This window comes from Triturus cristatus, chromosome 2_2, assembly GCF_964204655.1.
Source record: "Triturus cristatus chromosome 2_2, aTriCri1.1, whole genome shotgun sequence".
Classification (NCBI taxonomy): Eukaryota; Metazoa; Chordata; class Amphibia; order Caudata; family Salamandridae; genus Triturus; species Triturus cristatus.
Window position 1 is genome coordinate 1,139,065,345 of NC_140582.1, and position 21,056 is coordinate 1,139,086,400.

General features: G+C 45.4%; 2 protein-coding genes across 4 annotated transcripts in view; both read right to left on the reverse strand.

The window, feature by feature from the left end:
* Window positions 1–21,056, reverse strand: part of MAVS (mitochondrial antiviral signaling protein) — a 217,810-nt gene that overhangs the window by 105,009 nt on the left and 91,745 nt on the right. For 2 of the 3 annotated variants that reach the window (XM_085642675.1, XM_085642674.1), the window contains exon 3: window positions 4,911–5,091. The exons of the other annotated variant lie outside the window; for it this stretch is intronic. In XM_085642675.1, coding sequence (XP_085498801.1) covers window positions 4,911–5,091 — 181 coding nt within the window. The remainder of the gene's footprint in view (window positions 1–4,910; window positions 5,092–21,056) is intronic. 3 annotated transcript variants of the gene reach the window in all.
* On the reverse strand, window positions 2,790–4,179 carry LOC146863251 (eukaryotic translation initiation factor 5A-1). The gene has a single exon (XM_085642672.1). It carries the CDS (start codon window positions 4,139–4,141, stop codon window positions 3,677–3,679), a length of 465 nt encoding a protein of 154 aa, XP_085498798.1. The 5' UTR covers window positions 4,142–4,179; the 3' UTR covers window positions 2,790–3,676.

Genomic DNA, 21,056 nt, shown 5'->3' on the forward strand with positions numbered 1-21,056 from the left:
TGCAGGGCCGGCTTTATCGCTGGTGGCGCCCTGTGCGACAATGTTTGTTGGCGCCCCCCCAATGACCTCCTCCACCACGGATTCTATCACTAGCACCCTTTAACAGTGACCACGTCTCCATAACCACACTCTCTCAGATGCATTGAATTAGTTATATAGCGCCACTCATACCAGTGTAGGGTGTCCGAGCACTTTGCATCACACACACATTACACAGAGCCAATCAATCATACTGTATAAATCATGGTATACGAAATGTTACATAAGCAAAATGACTAAAAGTGTAGGAGTGACGTGTCATCCATACTCGTAGGCAGTATAGTTTAAGAGTGCTTGGTGTGGAGAAGCACAAACTCAGAGTCGAAAAAGAAACAGCATAGTTGGGAGTTTTCTTTAATAATAAGAATTGATTTCTAGCCAAATTAACCCTTTTTGCAACATTAATCAATGTTCTAATAATGCATACTTTGCAGTGTGTATGCAGTTCTAGGATGAAAGTTAATAGCTCACTATTCTATATTAGGACTTTAAGTTATAAATTGCAAGTAACAAAAGGATGTCTCTTTTGAAAGCAGTAACCTGCTGATCTGTTTACATCATACGCACTCTGTAATCTACTTGGTACACGTTCTTTGCAGCAGGCATATTAACCCTCTGCACTAACTTCACCGAAGTCAAAACCTCAACTATAAAACATGCTGTTCTCTCTCCAGGAAGATAATTAATCATACGAGTTATTTTGACATTTTTGTGAGGCCTGGTAATTGCCGGGGGAAAGAAACCCTGCAGCAGGTGCTTCAAAAGCATAATAAACATTCAAACACGGGGCCCCCAGGAAGCCAGCACCCGGTGCGGTGGCACCGGTCGCACCGCCCTAAAGCCGGACCTGGAAACATGGGTTTGAGGATTCCTAGTTTGCCTAGGTGCAAAGAAGTAGCAAGACGACTTGTTAAATAAATAAATTACGTGCACACAAGGGTTTTGTGCTCCTTTTGAATGCATTATTTGTGTGTTTTTACAGGAAGATACTATCAGCTAGAAGCTGCCGGTATTTCACTAGGAGTCTCTTGCACTGTATAAATATCATATTAGACTATTTCTAGATGTTCAACATGAGTGCCAAAGTGTTACCTGCCTGGGTCCTGCCAATGATAAACTGAGTTACTACTGCTTGGCAACCGCATTCCATTCACAAAAGACGGCCCAACTGTTAAAATAGTTTAGACACTAACGGTCTGTTTTAGATTCTCAAATTTCAGGAAGAATTGCTAACACCAAGGGAGAAACCACAAGTTAATTCTTCGAAACTAGCGAAAAGGTATGGCGTAAGAAAGTCTGCCGAAGGATTCTTCTCTGAGTTTATCCCTCGCTTCAGATACTGCAGGATTCCATTACCCTAAGCCAGGCCACAGGTAAGGGGAACCGCTGTTATTTCATCGCCACACCACACGTGAGCCCTGGAGCATTCACTGGGTATGCCCTGCATTCCCCCGGGTAACCAAGAGAGTGGCAGTCTTCTTGAATTTTACCACAAAAAAGGTTGGGCACTGTTCCAAAGATAGGGTCCAGAGATTGACCCATATGTCTTATAAAAAGACAAAAGAAAAAGGGAGGGGAAACAAAATCCTAGGTTAAATGGACCCACCACAAGGGGGAAAGCACAAGTCTTGCCTCTTGTTGCCCTCACACACCCCAAGGGGTGTCATGCTTCATCATCGGGCTATGCTCCTCGTTGGGCCGGCGCTGCAATTCCCAACGGGCCCCCCGAAGGGTCACTTTCTCGGAGATCTTTTTGAGGCATGCCGGATGGTGCATGAGGGTGTGTGGGGTGTGGGTTTTTAATGAGGGTAGCTAGAATGTGTGCAAAGTGAATTAAAAAATGACTGGGGGTTATGTTGATTTAGTAACCCTCCTGCCAACAATAAAAAAACTCTAATTTAGAGTATGGTCCCCAAAGACACATTGTGCCTCGGTGGCATTAAAACGGTCAACATGTTTCGCGCCTCTATCGCCGCTAGAGTCGTTGGCGCTTCATCAGGACCAAAGAAGTGCAGAAAGTGGTGAAATGCACGTGAGTGTGTACGTAAATATAAAATTTAAACAACTATATATAAATACCCACAATATATGTCAGGGCGGGTCAATTGTACTGCTCCTGAACATGATCTCTCAAAGAGCAAAACTCGCTTCAGTGGCTGTTGGCGATTAGACACCCGCACCGTGTCAGGTTGTGTAGATAGTTGGCGGTTGGCCTGCACTCTTACACCTACGCGTCCAACCGCCAAGCCATTACTGGCTTGGCGGTTGGACGGGTAGGTGTAAGAGTGCAGGCACCTGCTATCTACACAACCTGACACGGTGCGGGTGTCTAATCGCCAACAGCCACTGAAGCGAGTTTTGCTCTTTGAGAGGTCATGTTCAGGAGCAGTACAATTGACCCGCCCTGACATATATTGTGGGTATTTATATATATTTGTTTAAATTTTATATTTACGTACACACTCACGTGCATTTCACCACTTTCTGCACTTCTTTGGTCCTGATGAAGCGCCAACGACTCTAGCGGCGATAGAGGCGCGAAACATGTTGACCGTTTTAATGCCACCGAGGCACAATGTGTCTTTGGGGACCATACTCTAAATTAGAGATTTTTTATTGTTGGCAGGAGGGTTACTAAATCAACATAACCCCCAGTCATTTTTTTTTTTTTTTTTTTTTTTTTTTTTTTCCTGGGAAGTCATTTACTCTTTTAATATTTCAAGATAAATACAATAAAAGAAAAAAGCAACTTAACTGCATTTTTTATTTTTATTTTCAGTCTGATGACAAAGGCCTCGAGTGAAAAATCTGTTAACTGCCCCCCCCATTTGTGCCATTCTGTACCTGCTATGCCGCATACACCGAGCAATCCGACTACCTGCCTAGCTCAAAAGCAGGTTCGGACACCATTAAGGTTACAAAATGTAGCCAACAAATTTGGCATAGAGTACAACAGAGGTAATACAGTTCGTTGCACACAGCCATCAGATTTTTTTTGGGGGGAGGGGCCAGGGAACTGGGAATGGGCAAACTAACTGGCATTTTTAAATCACTTGTGTATTTGTAGGCCACGGATTACACTGAATATTTTAATCCAAATTCAATTATTAATCAGTTTCGTAGTCGATACATTCCATAGTTTATCCTTCTTCCTTACATATTAGAAAGACTTCTTGCCAACATCTTAGAAAGACTTCTTGCCAACATCTTAGTACGGTAGTTTAAGTAATACAAATTTAAACATTGTTCAGCTAAAGTTACCTTCTGCCTCAGGTGCCATTTATCATTTTTAAACTAAAAGCCCAATACTCCCATCTGTCCATGTGAACAAGTACATTATAATCCGGAAAATACTGTAAAACATCCACAAATGACACTTGATCTGGTTTCTTGGACCCACAAGCTGACACCTACAGGAATAGTAAAGGTACAACTTTCAAGATTTCATAATAAATTAAAACCTCAGTGATTTCGAAACTGCCAGTTAACCTGCAACACTATTCAAGGATCCAGCTCTATTTTGAAACAATCCAAAAGGAAATGAGGTTGTTTGTGAAGGCCATAGCTTTGGTGACAATCTGAACCAAATTCTTTAGATCCTTTTTTCTGGACTGCGCTGTTGACTCCAAGTGGGCGATTATTTGGTCATGGCCTTGATAGCAACAGCACATTCCTCCTGCATGGCGCACAAGACAGAGACCATAATCTCTTCTCCCGCCTCATATTTTGACTCAATCTCCTTCCCAAGGTCACCTTCGGGTACCTTCAGATCGTCACGAACATCACCGGTATCAGTAAGAAGAGACAGGTAATTGTCACAAATACCAATAAGTTGGTAATCTTGTCTTTTGATATTTGGAACATCCATGTTGTGAGTGGAAGGGCAGATATCTTCATATTTCTTACCACTGAATATATCAATTCCAACAAGGTGAACCTTGGCATGTCCGTGCTTGCCAGTTTTGGAAGTTGACATTTCAACGATCTTGCAGGGACGTCCCTTCAGTACCACAAACCCATTTTTGCGCAGTGCAGAGCACTGCATAGGGAAAGTGGTGGAAGCCCCAGCATCTCCAGTGGTGAAGTCAATGTCATCAGCCATGGCGAGGAGTTTGTACCAGTACTTCCAACAAAAAAAGGCCCCCAGTCATTTTTTAATTCACTTTGCACACATTCTAGCTACCCTCATTAAAAACCCACACCCTACACACCCTCATGCACCATCCGGCATGCCTCAAAAAGATCTCAGAGAAAGTGACCCTTCGGGGGGGCCCGTTGGGAATTGCAGCGCCGGCCCAACGAGGAGCATAGCCCGATGATGAAGCATGACACCCCTTGGGGTGTGTGAGGGCAACAAGAGGCAAGACTTTGCTTTCCCCCTTGTGGTGGGTCCATTTAACCTAGGATTTTGTTTCCCCTCCCTTTTTCTTTTGTCTTTTTATAAGACATATGGGTCAATCTCTGGACCCTATCTTTGGAACAGTGCCCAACCTTTTTTGTGGTAAGATAACCTTTGGGAGCATGGACACTGGACCATTAACTGGCTCCTTGGTCCCCCCCCCTTTTTTTGATGGAGTCTTCTTGAATTCCCACCTAACTGAAATATAACTTTGACAAACATGTTTGATTACCTGCTTAAACCATTACCTGGAGGTTTAACACTGAGAAACACCAGTGGTGCAAGGTAAAACCCCATCTGCTGAGACACCGCATCTCTCAACAATGAATTTCTTCTGTGCAGCACTTAAAAAGAGAGATGTATCCATCCAAGCTGCGCCTTTCGCAAGCCCTGAGATATTTTGCTGTGCGGACCCACCTGACTCATGGTTGTTGCAAAACAAACTAGTTTACATCCCAAAGTGAAACCTTACCAGTAGGAGCCTGGAGAGCATCGTATTCCCTCTGAAGACGGTCTGCGAGCTCCTCATGCTCACAAGCCCTGAGGGCTCTCATCAGCTCATACACCCAGTCCTTCCGTCGCCTTAAGGCATCTAGAAACTCAAGCATGCTCCTCTGATTCCCGCGGTTGTTCAGGTTTGCTCTTATTCCTTCCTGTAAAAATCAAAAGACTCTAGATCGGGGACCAGCTTTCGGGGATTCGCAGGGGGCATGGACAAGGTCATGAAGGATGAACAGCTCTGGGGATGGCAAGCACACACATACTCACTTAGGTTTCGTCAGCTGCTCATTACCCACAAATATACCCTGATGAAGCTATTAGTAGTAGAAAAACGTGTTTTAGTTCACATTTATAAAATCCATAAAAACATAAAAAGCAGCATTGTTTATCATAGTATATAAACAGAAGAACATTACATGAGCGGTGATCCTTGTAATAGCCCATCAATCAGTAAAGGACCAATTCACAAGACAAGACCACAGTCAATCAGAGGTAGATATAAATATCAGTACAGGTCACAAAAACATTTTCCTGCAGCAGTAAACAGGTGTAGCACCCATGATTAAAAAAAAGCACACACAAAACACTACAGTTTCCTGATCTACACTGTTCAAGTTAAAAAAGGGCACACAGTTTGACAAGTCCTGGTATCAATGTACATTTAACCAGACCTACATTGCTAACATTTCAGTGCTTTTAGAATAAAATACATTTATAAGGGTCCTTAAAAGTGACAAAAGAATATGCAATCAGTGTTCGATTTTAGGCTGAAGTTATTAAGGGGGCAATTAGAGATGTCCACTTCCGCCAAACTCAGTCTGTCATCAGTGATTGAAGGTTGATTAGAACATTGAAATGTTAAGAGCCCCTTTGAAGACAATGGAGCAGCAGAGGCCTATATGAACTAATATGGGCGCGCTGCTCTCAACATTTCAATGTCCTAATACACAGCCTCTGCCTTTCTCTTTCCCTTGCCTCTCGAAAATATATTCATTAGACAGAGGAAAAAGAAAGACAGGGGCCATGCAGGAGGACCCACACAGCTTTCACTCTTCCCTCCTCCTATAGCTCAGTAGTACTAGGGCTTCAGAATGAGGGAGGTGTGAATGCTGCTAAGCACCTGGTTCTCCCTGGCTTGGCTAAATCACAAAAAGCAGTTCAGCTAAGCCGGGGAGAACTAGAGGCTGACTTCAGCCCCTTTTCACATGTCTTGCTGTGAATGTTCAGAAGCTAACAACCATGGCCCTGCGTGCAGCTGTGAAATGTAGAACATTCTTCCAGCACCGATATCAGAAAGCCAAATGGACCTACGCCCTCAACTCCTCCCACCCAGACACCTCAACCAACCTAGAACAGGCTGTCAAGAACTTTTCCACCTGGATAACCGATTACACCAAAAGAGTCGCTCCCACTACATCGAAGAGAGCCTCCGAACCGGCCAGCTGGTACACTACAAAACTAAAAACTGCGAAACGCAACTGCAAACAACTCGAGTGAAGGTGGCATACCAGCAAGGACATTACAGACCGAACAGCCTACAAAACTTTGTTTAGCCATTACCACTAACTCCTGAAAAGACGAAAAGAAGCACCCTTGCCTACCGCATCAAGGACAGGGCCAACCACAGTAAAAAACTATTCAACATCGTCAGACAGTTCTCCAACTCCCCTGCCTCCAAAAACATCATCACCCCCTCCCAGGAACTCCAGAAACGCACGCTTTAAAAACATCCAATATTACATCCTACACAGGGCCTATCTAACACCTGCACGCCTCCAACGATTCTACCCTGACATTCAGTTCCTATGCCCCAGATGTCATGAGCAAAATGCAGACTTCCGGCATATGTTTTGGAGCTGCTCCGTCATTCAAATTTTCTGGCACCACATTCACACTGCTTTGGGTACCCTCACTGGGCTAACTTGCATGAACACTTGGGAGGCCAGTGCCATAGGCATCTTTCGCGTAAGTAAGCAGCACAAGGTGCAGACTCGCTTCCTCTCCCTTGCGGTGCTCTTGGCCAAAAGCAGCATAGCCATGCATTGGCGTTCCCCCACCGGTCCTCCGGTGGCGGCGTGGGTGGGCGCTACACACAAATGGGCGGCGGCGGAGGAGGAGACATTACGGGAGGAGGAGGTGAAAGGGACCCGCAAGCATCCTATATCAATGGAATGGGCCATGTTATTGTATCAGTTTAGGCGACTCTCCCCGGGGGCGGACCCACCAGACGACGCATCTACACAGCTAATCCAGAGTACACAGTCACAGGCCCTGCCCAACTGATTCCGCAGACTCCCAACCGCGCGAGCTCTTAACAAGCCCTAGCTTCAGGCACACTATTACGATTCTCGGTCGCACCAACTAGGATAGGCAAACATGAGTATCAGAGGTGCCTTACCCTTACGACGCTACATACCCTCACTAGTGTAATTGGATATATTCTTCCATACCCGTCCCCTAGTTTATGCCTGTGTTAAACCCCAGTTCCTTTGCCATATATGGAACCCGAGACATCAGGATATAAACGTTACAATATCTGTATACATTGTTTATGCTTCCTGGTTACGAATCATCAATCAGTACAGTTGTTAAGTACCATTACAGGATGTATAATCGGATACGACCACTGGAAGAATATGAATGATGTACAATGTATGAAATATGAAAAAAGCAATAAAAATAAGTTTAAAAAAAAATCACCCCCTCCCAGTAACTCTGCGACACCCTAGCGGACTTCTTCGATGACAAAATCGCCAACATCTGAAAAAACTTCAAGCCGTAACCCACCACTGCCAACATCTTCAGCCTCTTTGCTCCTTCAGAGACAAACCCTGAACCCCTGCTTACCACCTAGGACCACCTCACCACGCAAAGCACCATCACCATCATGAACTCCGTCCATTCAGGAGCAACTATGGACCCCTGCCTATACCACATCTTCAACCTTGGGAGCAAGTTGATCAGCAATGAACTCGCAACCATCTTCAGTGCATTCATCACCAGGGCCACCTTTCCCGAAGAATGGAAACAAGCCGAAGTCAAACCCCCTCTCAAGAAGCCGTGAGCCAACCCCAGTGAACTCAAGAACTTCTATTGTATCTCTCTGATCCCCTTCCCCACCAAGATCCTCGAAAAGGCCATCAACTGCCAACTCATGGAACACCTTGAGAGCATCAACCTTCTAGACATCTCCCAGTCTGGATTCTGCACCAACCACAGCACCGAAGCAATCCTCATTGCTGCCACCAATGACATCAGAGCCCTCCTAGACCAAGGGGAAATGGCAGCCCTGTTCCTCGTTAACCGCTCAGCAGCATTTGACACCGTATCCCACCACACCCTCATCAATAGACTCTACCAGATCAGAATTCAAGAAAATACCTTCAAATGGATCACCTCTTTCCTCACAGGAAGAACCCAGAGAATATGCTTTCCTCCCTACACCTCCGAACACAAGACTATCATCTGCGGCATACCTCAAGGTTCATCCCTCAGCCCCACCCCGTTCAACGCCTACATGATCCCCCTGGCCGACATCGTCCAAACCCATGGACTAAACATAATTTTCTTTGCCGTCAACACCAGCTCATTCTATCGCTATCAGAAGAACCCTCCACCTTCTGAGCCAACTTCCACAAGTGTATGACTAACATTGCAGATTATAGACTGGTGCTCAGTGGCAGAAAAGATAACATACAAGGCTATAGGTTGCCCGCGGAAGTGGGACAAGATATGGGGACGATGGAGTTTGTACAGAGGAATATAAATGAAGATAAAGTTGTATGGAGGAAGTACCCTGGGTGTTGAATGTATAAATAAAGGGAAGAAGGTTATTGGGTAAGTGGATAATGTTGCAGGGATTCTGCACATACACAGAACTATGCGCAGGAAACCAGGACCTCAGTGTGTAGTGGTGTACCAAAATACCCTCCTCGGTGCCCAGAACCCCAATCCGACTAGCTACAGTGTCTCATTCGTTCTCCGTGCTATAGCGAAGCTATCAATGATTAGACATCCTAGAACATGCTACTCCGTCCCTCTCAGGGATACATGGGAACAAGAACACTCTTTTGTTCAAACTCTCGTACTTGTCCACAACATGAGTAAATAGAGCCAAGGAATAGTTTAAAATGTTTATTTCAACTAACGTGCTCTATAATGCAGTACACGCGCCAATAATAGCTACAATATGCATAAGATCAAGCAAATCTGCATTGTTACAATTCCATATAGAACAAAAGGGGAAATCATATTATATTGATAGTGGAAACAGGACTATAGCGCCTCGCCACCCTCCCGTGCTAGAAGCTAGTTTATTATAATTATAGAAGACATCCAGGCGTTGTCAGGGGTACCCCATACCTCCGAGTTCAGATGCAGGAATTTACATCTCCAGACAAACACAGCTCTTCTATCCTGGAAAGCGTTGCTCCAAGTGAGTTAACATGCATGCAATGCAATATTAAAAGCACAAGATTTCCAGGTTTGCAGCTGTGATCTATGTTATGGCTAGGGACGTGAGACTGACCAAAGTAAATCGACAGAGCTCATTGTTTTTCGACCTTGAAAATGCTGTACAGACGAAGAGCAAAGTGTTCAACTAAATATGTGAAATGCAGACAGTTCTCATGTGAAAGCGAGCAAGCAAAGTGTTTATGAGAAATTTGGCATGTAGTAACGTGATCAAAAGCGGCAAAATGGCGGCCAAGCATATCTCACTTATGCTAACTTAGCAATGTCCGCAGGTGTGTCCATATCCTCACTACAATAACAGCATCATGAAATATTAAGTGTGCATATACGAACATAGCGGTATGTTTATGTTCTTTTTCCATTTATTTTATTTTTACCCCAAAAATATGTTGAATTTATTGTAATTCTGATATGTGAATGATGTACTGAGCGGATTTAATAAAATAAAAAAGATGATAAAAAAAAACATTGCAGATTAGATGAAGGACAACTGCCAGAAACTCAACACTGATAAAACGGGAGTACTGATCTTCGGGAACTCCACCTCCTCGTGGAATGACTCCTGGTAGCCATAGAACTAAGGGCCAGATGAACGACCTTCCGTTTTGAGAGTCGCATATTGCGTCGATTTGCGACTCGCAAAATGGAATGTAAAACAGTGTCTCAGACACGGTTTGCAATTCCTAATGGGGTCGCAAATTGTCTGCCTCATTAATATTCATGAGGCAGCTCGCGATGTGCGACCTATTGGGAATGGTTAGCACTCCCAGTGTCATGTCCTTTAGGATAGTCCGACTATATACATACAAGCTACATAGAGTTTGTCCCATCCACACGACATAACGATTCTATATAGGTGACCTTTTACCTAGTAACTTCCTTCTGTCTTTCCGACAACGGGCTCTTGGCAGCTTATCTTAATCCCTGTACCGGACGTACATGAACATATCCTCCGGCACAGCAGATTTATTCTGTACAAGGGTGTCACGAGTCCGATGACGAACTGCGGACTTTGTTGCCCTTCGACACTGACAAGTCTCTCATAAATGCCATCTCACCCTTTGTACAGGGAGGACTGGAGCCCTTTAAGAATAAACCTCAAGCGGAATCCCAGGGGGTGTGGCCCTTGACGTCATCGGAAATCAGAGGAGCAGGCGGCCAAAACAAGAGGGACGAACTTCTCTCACGGAGCAGAAGCTGGTTTCCCCAGAGCAGGAGCAGAGTTCGTGGCGTGGACAGCGGGAGCAGACCGAGGCGGAACATCATCTGAAACGAGCCAAGCGGTTACAGAAGAGGACACCGAGACGAGGGCTGCTGCCGCAGACAAAGACGTCAAGCCGGGAGGCCAACCGGACCGCGTCTCGCCCAGCCACCCTCCTGGAGGGGGGTGGCTCAACAAGGTACAGGCAAAACTACAGGGGTTCACGGGACACGGGAGGGGGAAGGGTGCTGTTTAGAGGTAGGAGCGAGGTCACATCGGGGCTCACTTGGTGCCGGTCAGAGGTGACTTCTTCCCCCACTCCTAGTCCCTTGAGATAGGAAGTGCCCACTTCCCCGGCGACTCATTCCGGTGTTGTTTTTGTTTTTTTGTTCCTTCCCACCTACGCTGGTTATCAACTCATGTGAAGCGGAGCACCTGGTGCCCAACCCCAAGTCCAGAAGAAGCCCTGGTGAAGACGGGACCATCCCAACCAGGAAATCTGCCCTGGAAGGCCAAAGACTTTTATCTTGATGATTTCTTTTTCTTCCTGTTTTGGTGCAAATAAAAATATTCTGACCCTCAATCATCTCTTCCGCAAATATTCATTTTTTGGCCATCTACACTCTGGCACCAATCCCTCTTTGTGACAAAGGGTCACCATTTTTTCCATCCATGGCCAACAGCCAGCTGTGCATGAGTATTTTGCTTTTCAGAGAAGGATTAACAAGGGATTAGTGAAAGTTTTCAAAACAATATTGATTCTCAAAAAACCCAGAGTGGTCACTTTAGTATAAAAGACCCTCACTACCCCATAGAGAGGCAGAGGAGAATTCCTTCCAGGCTGGACCGAGCCTCTGCAGGCTGATCCTACGGACAAGCAGAGACCGGACATCCCTTGCAGGGTGCCATCCTCGACGCAGAGACGGTGTCCTTCATTCAGAATCATTAGGTGAGGGGTTAGCACTTCCCCGGGGAATTCTTGGCTCCACTAGGTTTCATTAGGCTCCACCAGGAACCATTAGGATCAAACTAGCACTTACAAACACAAGCTTCACCTACATATCTAAGCTAGGTAGGCTACGCATCGTAGGAGTTCGCCAATGCTATTGTTTTATGTAATCTGATTTTATTCATGTTATTAGCAATATGATAGAAATGTATCTGCTATTTACAATATTGGTACTAGCGATCACATTTGTCTGCTCCTGTCTTTTGATTGTCGCAGCGAATATGTTTCACACTAGACTGGCGCTGAACCAAAAAATATTTTATTGTAACCTTTTCAGTCGTCATTCTACGTGTGTTCTGAGAAAAAGTAAGCACGAGTGACTGAGCGAGAGATACCGTATTGTTTCCACGATACCTGAGGAATCAGGGTTGTCATGTTCGGTGGTTGCCAGAAACTACGCACATCACTGTAGAATACAGGGAGGTGGTAGTGGCACCGAAGAGCTAGCCGGTCTAATGGCTGACTCATCCTGTGAGGGTGTCCAGAGTCTGTCTGCACACCCAGCCCTCAGTTTAGGGCACCTAAAACGTGCAGGTCTTGGGGGTTCCTACGAACTACACGACACCAGGGACGGTGGCCTGCATGGGGGGCAGAAGACCCCCTTGTCCGTGACTGCTTTTTAAATAAAGCAGTTTTTTTCCAAATGCAGTCAGTTTTCCTCAAAGAAAAATGGGATGCATTTAAAAAAGAAAAACAAGCATTTGCAATGCAATAGGTCTCGCATTTGCGAGAGTTTGAGCTATTGGCATTGTAAATGACAACGCCTTTTATTTAGGTGTTGGCTTTGAAAACACATAAATAAAAGGCATTGTCATTTACAATGCCAATAGCTTAAACTCTCGCAAATGTGAGACCATTTGCATTGCAAATGTGTGTCTGTAAAAGCGCACCATGCCGTGCTTTCAGCGCCATTAAAGTGATAGCACGCCATGGGTCACTTTTACTAAAAAAAGCATTTGTTTGTCAGGTTGACAAACAAATGATTTTTTTTGTAAAAGCGCCCCCATTCCACGCTTTCACTTTAATAGAGGCCACGCACATTTCTTTGCCAAGCCCTGTCTAAAGAAAGGGGCAAGACCGCCATAACAATGAAAACGCGTTAGCCAATGGTTTAAGTGAGCTGGCCCATTGCACCATGATGTCTTCTGAAGTGGGTGGAAGAAAAATGTTTATTTCACAGTAACAGACCAATGGATGAAGAGGGTTGACTGAAAGCCTCTATAATAACGTACATTCTATATAATTTTAGTACAATCAAATGGTCTTTGCTAAGGCCAGACCTAAAAACACACACTACAGGTGAAGTATCTGATTTTGTTGGAGGTTTAAAAAAAACAACCCAGCAGGGCGCTGATTTATGCAGTGTGCGCAGGCACTGCTTCACCTGCTGATGTGTTTTACAGACCTGGATGAACTATTTACTCTGCATTAGAATTGTTGGCTTCATCATTTATTTATTGTGCATTCAGTCTGGCTTTTTGTTCATGGTTTTAGGTGTTTGTTATTTACCTAAGATCAACAAGGTTGGATTAGTTTTCTGTTTAGTAAAGCATTTTGAACACACAGAAAGCATTGGCGTAAAAGTTCCAAGCATGCAAACTGCTGATGGCTAAAAACCATGGCTCGCCGAGATGTATCGGAAGCAAGCTAGGCAGCTTTCGGATGGGCTTGAGAAAGTGAGATACTTAAATCTGACTACTACCCAGGGTCGGACTGGCCTACAGGGCAATTTGGCAGTGCCCAAAAAACTGGTCCGGCAGAGCACTGTATGGACCTGTTTTTTGGCTCTTTATTGATCTGTTTTATGGTCTGCTGGGCAGGTTTTTACTGCTGATTTCCCGGATATTACCATAAACATTGCCTGCAGCAAGCACAGATGCATGCAGTTTTCCATACCTTGCAAAATATATAACTTGTCTTTGCAAGTTTAAAACTGCCTTGCTTTGCAAATGTGGGCCACTGTTTTAGCTGTCTGATTCACTAACGGGGCCACCTTTAATTTGGTGCAAATGCTAATTTTCTGTCCCAGTCCGACCCTGGTGTTGCCCTTTTCCAACAAAAGTGGTTCCTGTGAAATGACATCAGGAACACGCTGAGGATTTTCATACCACTCCCAGAATGCATTGTGAATGCACTGTGATCAGTGACCCTATGGGTCCGAGTGAAACTGGCATGTTTGCCACATTATTGGCATGGAGCGGGGTCTTCCACTGGTTTACTATACAGACCCTAACCAAAACAGAAAGTGCATCGCCGCCCAGAGTGAAAAGCTCCCTAGTAATAATTCCTTGCTTGCCTTAGGGATGGAAAATGATGAAGACAGGGGTCGAGAGAAAGGGAACTTGTGTACTAAGGAGACCTATGACCTGCACAAGTAAAAGGTAAAATGGACATCGTGTGCAAACTGCTAACAAGACTGTTTCAGCTGTTGTCTGTGGAAATATTTGAGAAAATTCAAAGAAAAAAGTAATTAAAAGGACCTGCCTATTTTGAGAAATCTGTGGTGTGCTTCGCAGAATGGAGGACATGTGGACACGAACAGGAAAACAAAGGGTAGGGTCGGATCTTGGTAAAGGTGGAGGAAATAAAGAACGGCTGCCTGCGTAGCTGGCAAGTTTCCCTGGTCCATGAGTGATGTTAGTCCAGTCATGGTGTTTTCTTAGAATTCTGGGACTTGTAGTCATGGTCTTATAGTGGATTAAATAAGGCTACAAGTTCCAGAAACCTTTTAAAAAAAAAAAAAAAAAAAAAAATTGGGGGCGTGGCATGGACGGCGTTGGTAATGGCCGCCTAGCCTGTTCTCTGCCGTGCAGGAGAGCGATCCCATCGAGTTTCGGGGGCAGAAAAACACCTCCTCACCCGAATGCACCGCGGGGCTGGACTTCAGAACCCCTAAGGCACACTCGGTGCGAAGCTCGGCTCTCAATATCGGCCGGACGCACCTTTCTGTCGACATGCTGCCACGACGCTGATCTCAGGGCGGAGCGGAGCGCGATCAGCCTGCACGTCTCCTGGCGGGAAGCGGCGGACCTGAGAGACGCGCGCACGAAGAGAAGGTGAGCCCTGAGGGAGGCGCCGGACAATGTACGCTCACAGTTTTAAAACTGGTGAGCTTAACGGCGTGGTTCAGGCTGGCCAGTAACTCCGTGTGTCCGCCTGCCTGGCCCTAAGATGGCCGCCCGCCAGCTACCTTACAAACAACAGCAGCGCTAATACAGCGGCTAAAGACCTGTGGAATGTCCCAATGTCACGGTGCCTCTGCCCTACGCCTCCCTGAGGGGTGCACTTGGTAGCGAGAGCGCAATTTCAGCGGCGATTCAGCCGAAAATAGGGAGAACCTTCCTTCACTGGTGCCTGACCCCAAGATGGCGACTCTGTTCAATCTTCCACCTTTTTTCGGCGCGAAAATGAGAAAAGAGGTGCAATAATAGTGCTCTGTGCACTTTAAACAAATGGAAAGTTCGCTCAACCAGTCCTGCAGGCCCAAGGTGGCATAATCTAATGTCATACTATCTTTTGGAATTGCAGCCACAAATGATAGTACAGCCACAAGCAGAGAGTGACATACGATCACTAGCCAGCACCGACACCATCTACTAGATCTCTGAAACTTAGGATCACATTATTGAGATCTCTGGTGGACGACGTAAATCGACCAGCGCTTTGTCATCCTTCAGACCACCCTGTCCTTTTCCGCAAACTGGAGGGCCGTCGCAATAGCGTCCTCCACACACAACCCGCCTGCAAAATGTCGGACAGGGATGAGAAGAAGAACAACAAAAAGGTAAAACCGGAACCCTCATTATCAGACTCTCCTATTAAATCGAGGGCGGACATCAATAGCACCCTAGAGGTAATCCTGAAAAAACTGGCAGAGGTACACGACCTAGCAAAATCAACCAAATCCAACACCGACTCTATGCAGCTGGAACTTACTGCAATTCGAGCCGACATGAGCTCTGTACACAAAAGCATAGATGAAGCGGAACAGAGAATTAGTGACTTAGAAGACAAATCCAATATTGCATCCACTTCTATACAGCAACTACAGGGATCAACGGTCCACCTTAGACGCCAGGTGGCGGAATTAGAGGACAGGAACAGAAGGGGCAACGTGCGCATTTTTGGAATCCCAGAGAATGCGGAGAAAGATGCGAATTCCTGCGTGGACTTTCTAGAAGCTTGGATTCCGAAGATAACAGGGATTTCATTCCACCATGAGTTTGAACTCGACAGAGCCCACAGAGTCCCTAGCTACATCCCTCATGGATATAGAGGCCCGCGTCCACTGATTTGCAAACCACTGAGGTACCAACATACAGAAGCTATACTTCAATTCGCAAGACGCAATCACAAAATTTCCTGGGAAGGCCATAATATAACTTTCACCCAGGACTACTCAAAGGACACACTCGAAGTCCGGAAAGGTTTCCTGGCCCTGAGAGAAAAACTTAGATCAAAAGGCATTCTATACTCCTTTGTTGGCCCGGCGAAATTCAGGATCACCATACAGGGCAAACCGAAATTCTTCACGGACCCCAATGCACTGGCGCAATTCATCGGCGACTCTCCACCGCAGAACATGGACTTGTCCAATGGCTCTTCAAACAAACGGAAGACCAACTCACAAGAAAATATAAACTCGAGCTCTGGTCATGGGTGACTCTAACGGAACAATTTCAAACCTCTAATTTGAAGTGCATAATGTTCTCATTGTTCAGTATCTCCTATGATAAATAGCTAGTTGAAATAACCTTCACCCCGGAGCAGCCGAACTTTCTGCTGTCTCTTCTGTTTTCAGTTTCTGTTGATGCTTTGATTTAAACCGACTCCGTCAGGTAAGACCGCCCAGTATTCATACCGTGGTCACCTGTACTTCTATGAATATCCTTAACAAGTGTTCTAGAATAGATCTTGCTTGATGCTCTCTAATCCGAAATCGGAGCATATGCTCTGTTCCTTCACTCTCTACACCATGATCATACCGGGGACTCAGCTGTTCCTCAGGGACTTTCTATATATGTATCTGCAGAACATCCCCTCATGTCATCTTGTCCTCTATTTGTGCATACCTTTTGTTTAAGCATGTCTTACATGCATGTATGCACACGGTGTGCGGGGCTAAACGGTCATTACTCTTTTTGAATATGTTCTTAAACTTCACTGGTTGGTTAAGTTTTATGTTTTATGTTTACAAAAACCATCAGTGTATCAAACACTACTATATACTGCTTACTAACTACAACTATCGAATATGGTTAATTACCTGTTCCCTATTACATCCATCAGTCTAACTCCTTCCTGTGCTGCAGATGGATGGCAATGCCGTCGCAGTTCCCAAGTTCTGTTGAGAAGGGAGGGGGGAGGGGGGAGGGGAGCAGAGGGAGGGAGGGAGGAGGGAGGGGGGAGGAGGGAAGGGGGGGGGAAGGGGGAGGAAAAATCTGGTTTGTTTCAGCATGCTTTTTCTGTTTGAGGTTAATGCTCTTTCTCAATTATATGTCAGCAAAAGGACTGCTTTCCGATGTGCCATGGGGGCACTCGCAGCACACATACGGTGACCTAACTCCTTGTGCTACTAGTCTATCCACAGCAATAGCCTCCAGTACCATGTTCACTTCAAACCCGAAATGTGTCTGTTTTAACGCCACCATTGTATCAGCGCTACACGCGAGAAAGTACAGATCCAATTACGCAGCTTACTCATTCATACTCATCACACACCTGCCACCCTTTAACGTACTCTTCAACAACAATACACCAGAACTAGAGCGACACCATAGTAACCAATGACTCGGACCACATCCATCTCGGAGGGCCTTAACATTGTTTCCCTCAATGTCAAAGGGCTCAATCATCCGGTCAAGAGGAGAAAAGTTCTAGATTATCTAGCAAAATCCAAGGGCGACATTCTACTCCTGCAGGAGACTAAACTATCAAAGGATGACGCTGTCTATATAAACCAACATTGGATTTCTCACAACCTTTGCTCCCCAGCAGTTGGCAAAAAAAGGGGGGTTCTCACACTTATAGCTAAGAAATCCAACATCTCCGTAGTTTCACACACTCACGATGATAACGGCCGTTTCATCATGACACACCTTCAGAGAAACGAAGATCAGATCCATGTCTTAAATATATATGGCCCCAATACTGACGATCCGGAGTTTTGGGATTCACTAGCCCCGACCCTAGATTGTATTCCCCAGGGAGAACTACTAATTGTGGGAGGCGATTTTAACCTGCCACTTGACCCAATCACCGATCGACATTCGAATTGCGCCTACCACCCCACACGCTCACATACTAGCTTACAACGCCTATGTTCCAGATTCAACTTGCACGACTCATGGAGACTCCAACACCCTGATGGCCGTGATTACACTTTCTACTCGCATCCTCATAATTCCTACTCGAGGATAGATTATATCCTCATTAATAGCCCCTTCACCCACCTCATCGAAGAAACCAGTATTGCCCCTAAATTGATTTCCGACCACTCCAGCATTCAGACCAAACTAGTGGGCTCTAGTTCCATTCTCCCCCCTAAAAGATGGAGATTCAATGACGAAATATTCTCCGAGCCAGAAAACAAACGAAAAATCGAGGAGGCCATCCTTGATTACCTCAAACATAATGACACCCCCGACTCAGACATAGCGAGTGTTTGGGAGGCACTCAAAGCCACTTTGAGAGGAGTAATAATAGGCATCCGAGCCCATACTAACAAAAAACTAAACAAAGACCTATCCACTCTGGAAGACAACATCAAAAATCTGGAAACCGCCCATATAGCAGATCTCCAAAACTCGAACATTTTAAATGACCTCACCAAACTCAAATATGAATACAACTCGATACTCAGCAGAAGGGCAGGGGTCTGGATTAATAAGTTTAAGGCTCTAAGAACATGTGAGGGCAACAAAGCTGGGAAGATCTTAGCATCATATCTAAAACATAAACATAAGCAATTCAACATTGCCTCAGTAAAAGATAGCGACAATGTCATCCAAACAAAGCAGAATCTCATTCTTAATACGTTCAAATCATTTTACCAAGACTTGTACAAAAACAACCTAGACTTTGACTCGGAAAATTGTGACAGGTACCTAACCTCACTGGGTCTTCCTAAACTAAACGGTTCGGATAAGGACACACTGAACTCTCCGATTACCCTTCAGGAAATATCAGCGTCCATTAAGACGCTTAAAAGTAAGAAAGCACCGGGTCCTGATGGGTTCTCAGCCAGCTTCTATAAAGAACTCACAAACTCCCTGAGCCCAACTCTCCTAAAATTATTCCAATCCTTTAGTGTAACAAAAAGTATTACCAATTCCATGAGTGAAGCTACCATCATAGTCATACCTAAAGATGGTAAAGACCCCCTGCTAACCAAAAATTACAGACCAATCTCCCTAATTAACTTAGATTGCAAAATTTATGCTAAAATCCTCGCCACACGTCTAAATCTACAACTCCCAAAGCTAATCAGCACATCACAAGTAGGCTTCATGAAGCAGCGCATGTCTAACGATAATACGAGGATCCTCTGTCACGTCATTGAAAAAGCCAAAATGCTCGCAGCCCCGGCCGTAGCCATCACCCTCGACGCAGAGAAGGCGTTTGACAGAGTCTCCTGGTCTTTTCTCAAGAGCTGCATGTCCGCCTTTAATCTGGGAGAAGCTTTCACTGATTTGGTTATGGCCCTATACCGGTCACCTTCCGCACGCATTGCTATAAATGGTTCATTGTCGGACGCCTTTTCCTTAGAACAAGGGACTAGACAGGGATGCCCCCTCTCCCCTTCACTTTTCCTCTTGGCAATGGAGCCCCTAATTGCACATATAAAAAAAAATGATAACATCAAAGGGGTGGAATTCGGGGATAAGTGCGTCAAACTCGCCGCCTATGCGGACGATATACTGATTATAACGGAATCACCAGAATCTTCAATCTCTGCACTAATGTCCACCATAGACAGTTACTCTTCCCATTCTGGATACAAACTTAACCGGGATAAATCCGAGGTCAAACCACAGAATATTTTAACCACCAAAGAGGTGCTGGGAGTCTCAGGGCTATGCTGGCAACCAGAGTTTGTGAAGTACCTAGGTATCGAGTTTGGTGACTCCCTCATGGAGACCCTCCATCGAAATGAAAAAATCACTTTAAATAAAATCAAGACGCAACTAGAGGGATGGTCCCCCCGTTTCATCACTTGGTGGGGTAGGGTGGAAACCATCAAGATGATGATTTCGCCTCTGGTTAATTACCTCATATCTATGCTCCCACTAACCCTCACACCAGACTTCTATCACAAATTAGACATGGCCATCTCTAATTTCCTTTGGAAAGGGAAAAGAGCAAGAATCAGCATAAAAAAGCTTCGCTTAGACAAATCCGCGGGAGGGGTTAATTTGCCAGACTTTAAGAGATATGAGACCGCTTTCCTAGCCAAACAAGGAGCCCACTGGCTCGCTCCCTCACCTGACTACACCCCAGTATGGCTCGAAATCGAGGAGGAAATTCTTAACGGTATCTCCCCTAGCGCGGCCCTCTCATCCAACCTGAACCAGCTGACCCATTCTAAATCGATATTTCATAACACAAAATCTGCTCTCCTAAAGTTTGATAGAATCCTAGAATTCAACATCAGAGGCTCACGTTGGGAATCCCTCTGGGACAACCGTACCATTTTGTACAAGGGTAAGCCCATGCACAACGAGGCATGGATCAAAAAAGGCATACTGTTCCCACACCAGCTGTACGCGGGGGAATACCCTATTCCCTTCAGAGACCTACAAATCAAATATGATCTTGCACCAATTGAATTTTATAACTTCCTCAATGTAAAAACGGCTTTATCCAAACTCAAACTCTCCCCGACGCCGCCCTCACTCCCACCATACCTTGCCAGACTAAACAGACTAGGACACCAGGTTTCCTTTCTCTATAAACTCAGCCGTCCCCAACAATCGGGCCTCACTGCCCCAATCACACAATTCTGGAATAACCTCTCGTCTAGGCCAATCACAGACTCGGATTGGACCAATGCATGGATATCCTGCACGCGACACAAAATCAGCCCCACACTATCACAGACAAAATACTGGCTCTTGCACAAAGCCTTCTGGACCCCTGCACGTTTATTCGCACACAACCTCTCCCAAGATGCCTTTTGCTGGAATTGCAAACGCGCGGAGGGTGACTTATCACACATCATCCTAGACTGCGACTGCGTGGCGCAGTTCTGGGAGAATATATTCGACTTGATCTCAAAGCTATTCCACATCTCACCGGTGAAAGAGCTCCCCTACCTAGTTTTCGGTTTCACCCAGAACCAATCCCTGGATGCAGATGATAAGGCATTACTTGACCTCCTCCTCTCGGCTGCAGTTAAGACAGTCCTCAGCAACTGGAAAGATACCAGCAAGGCT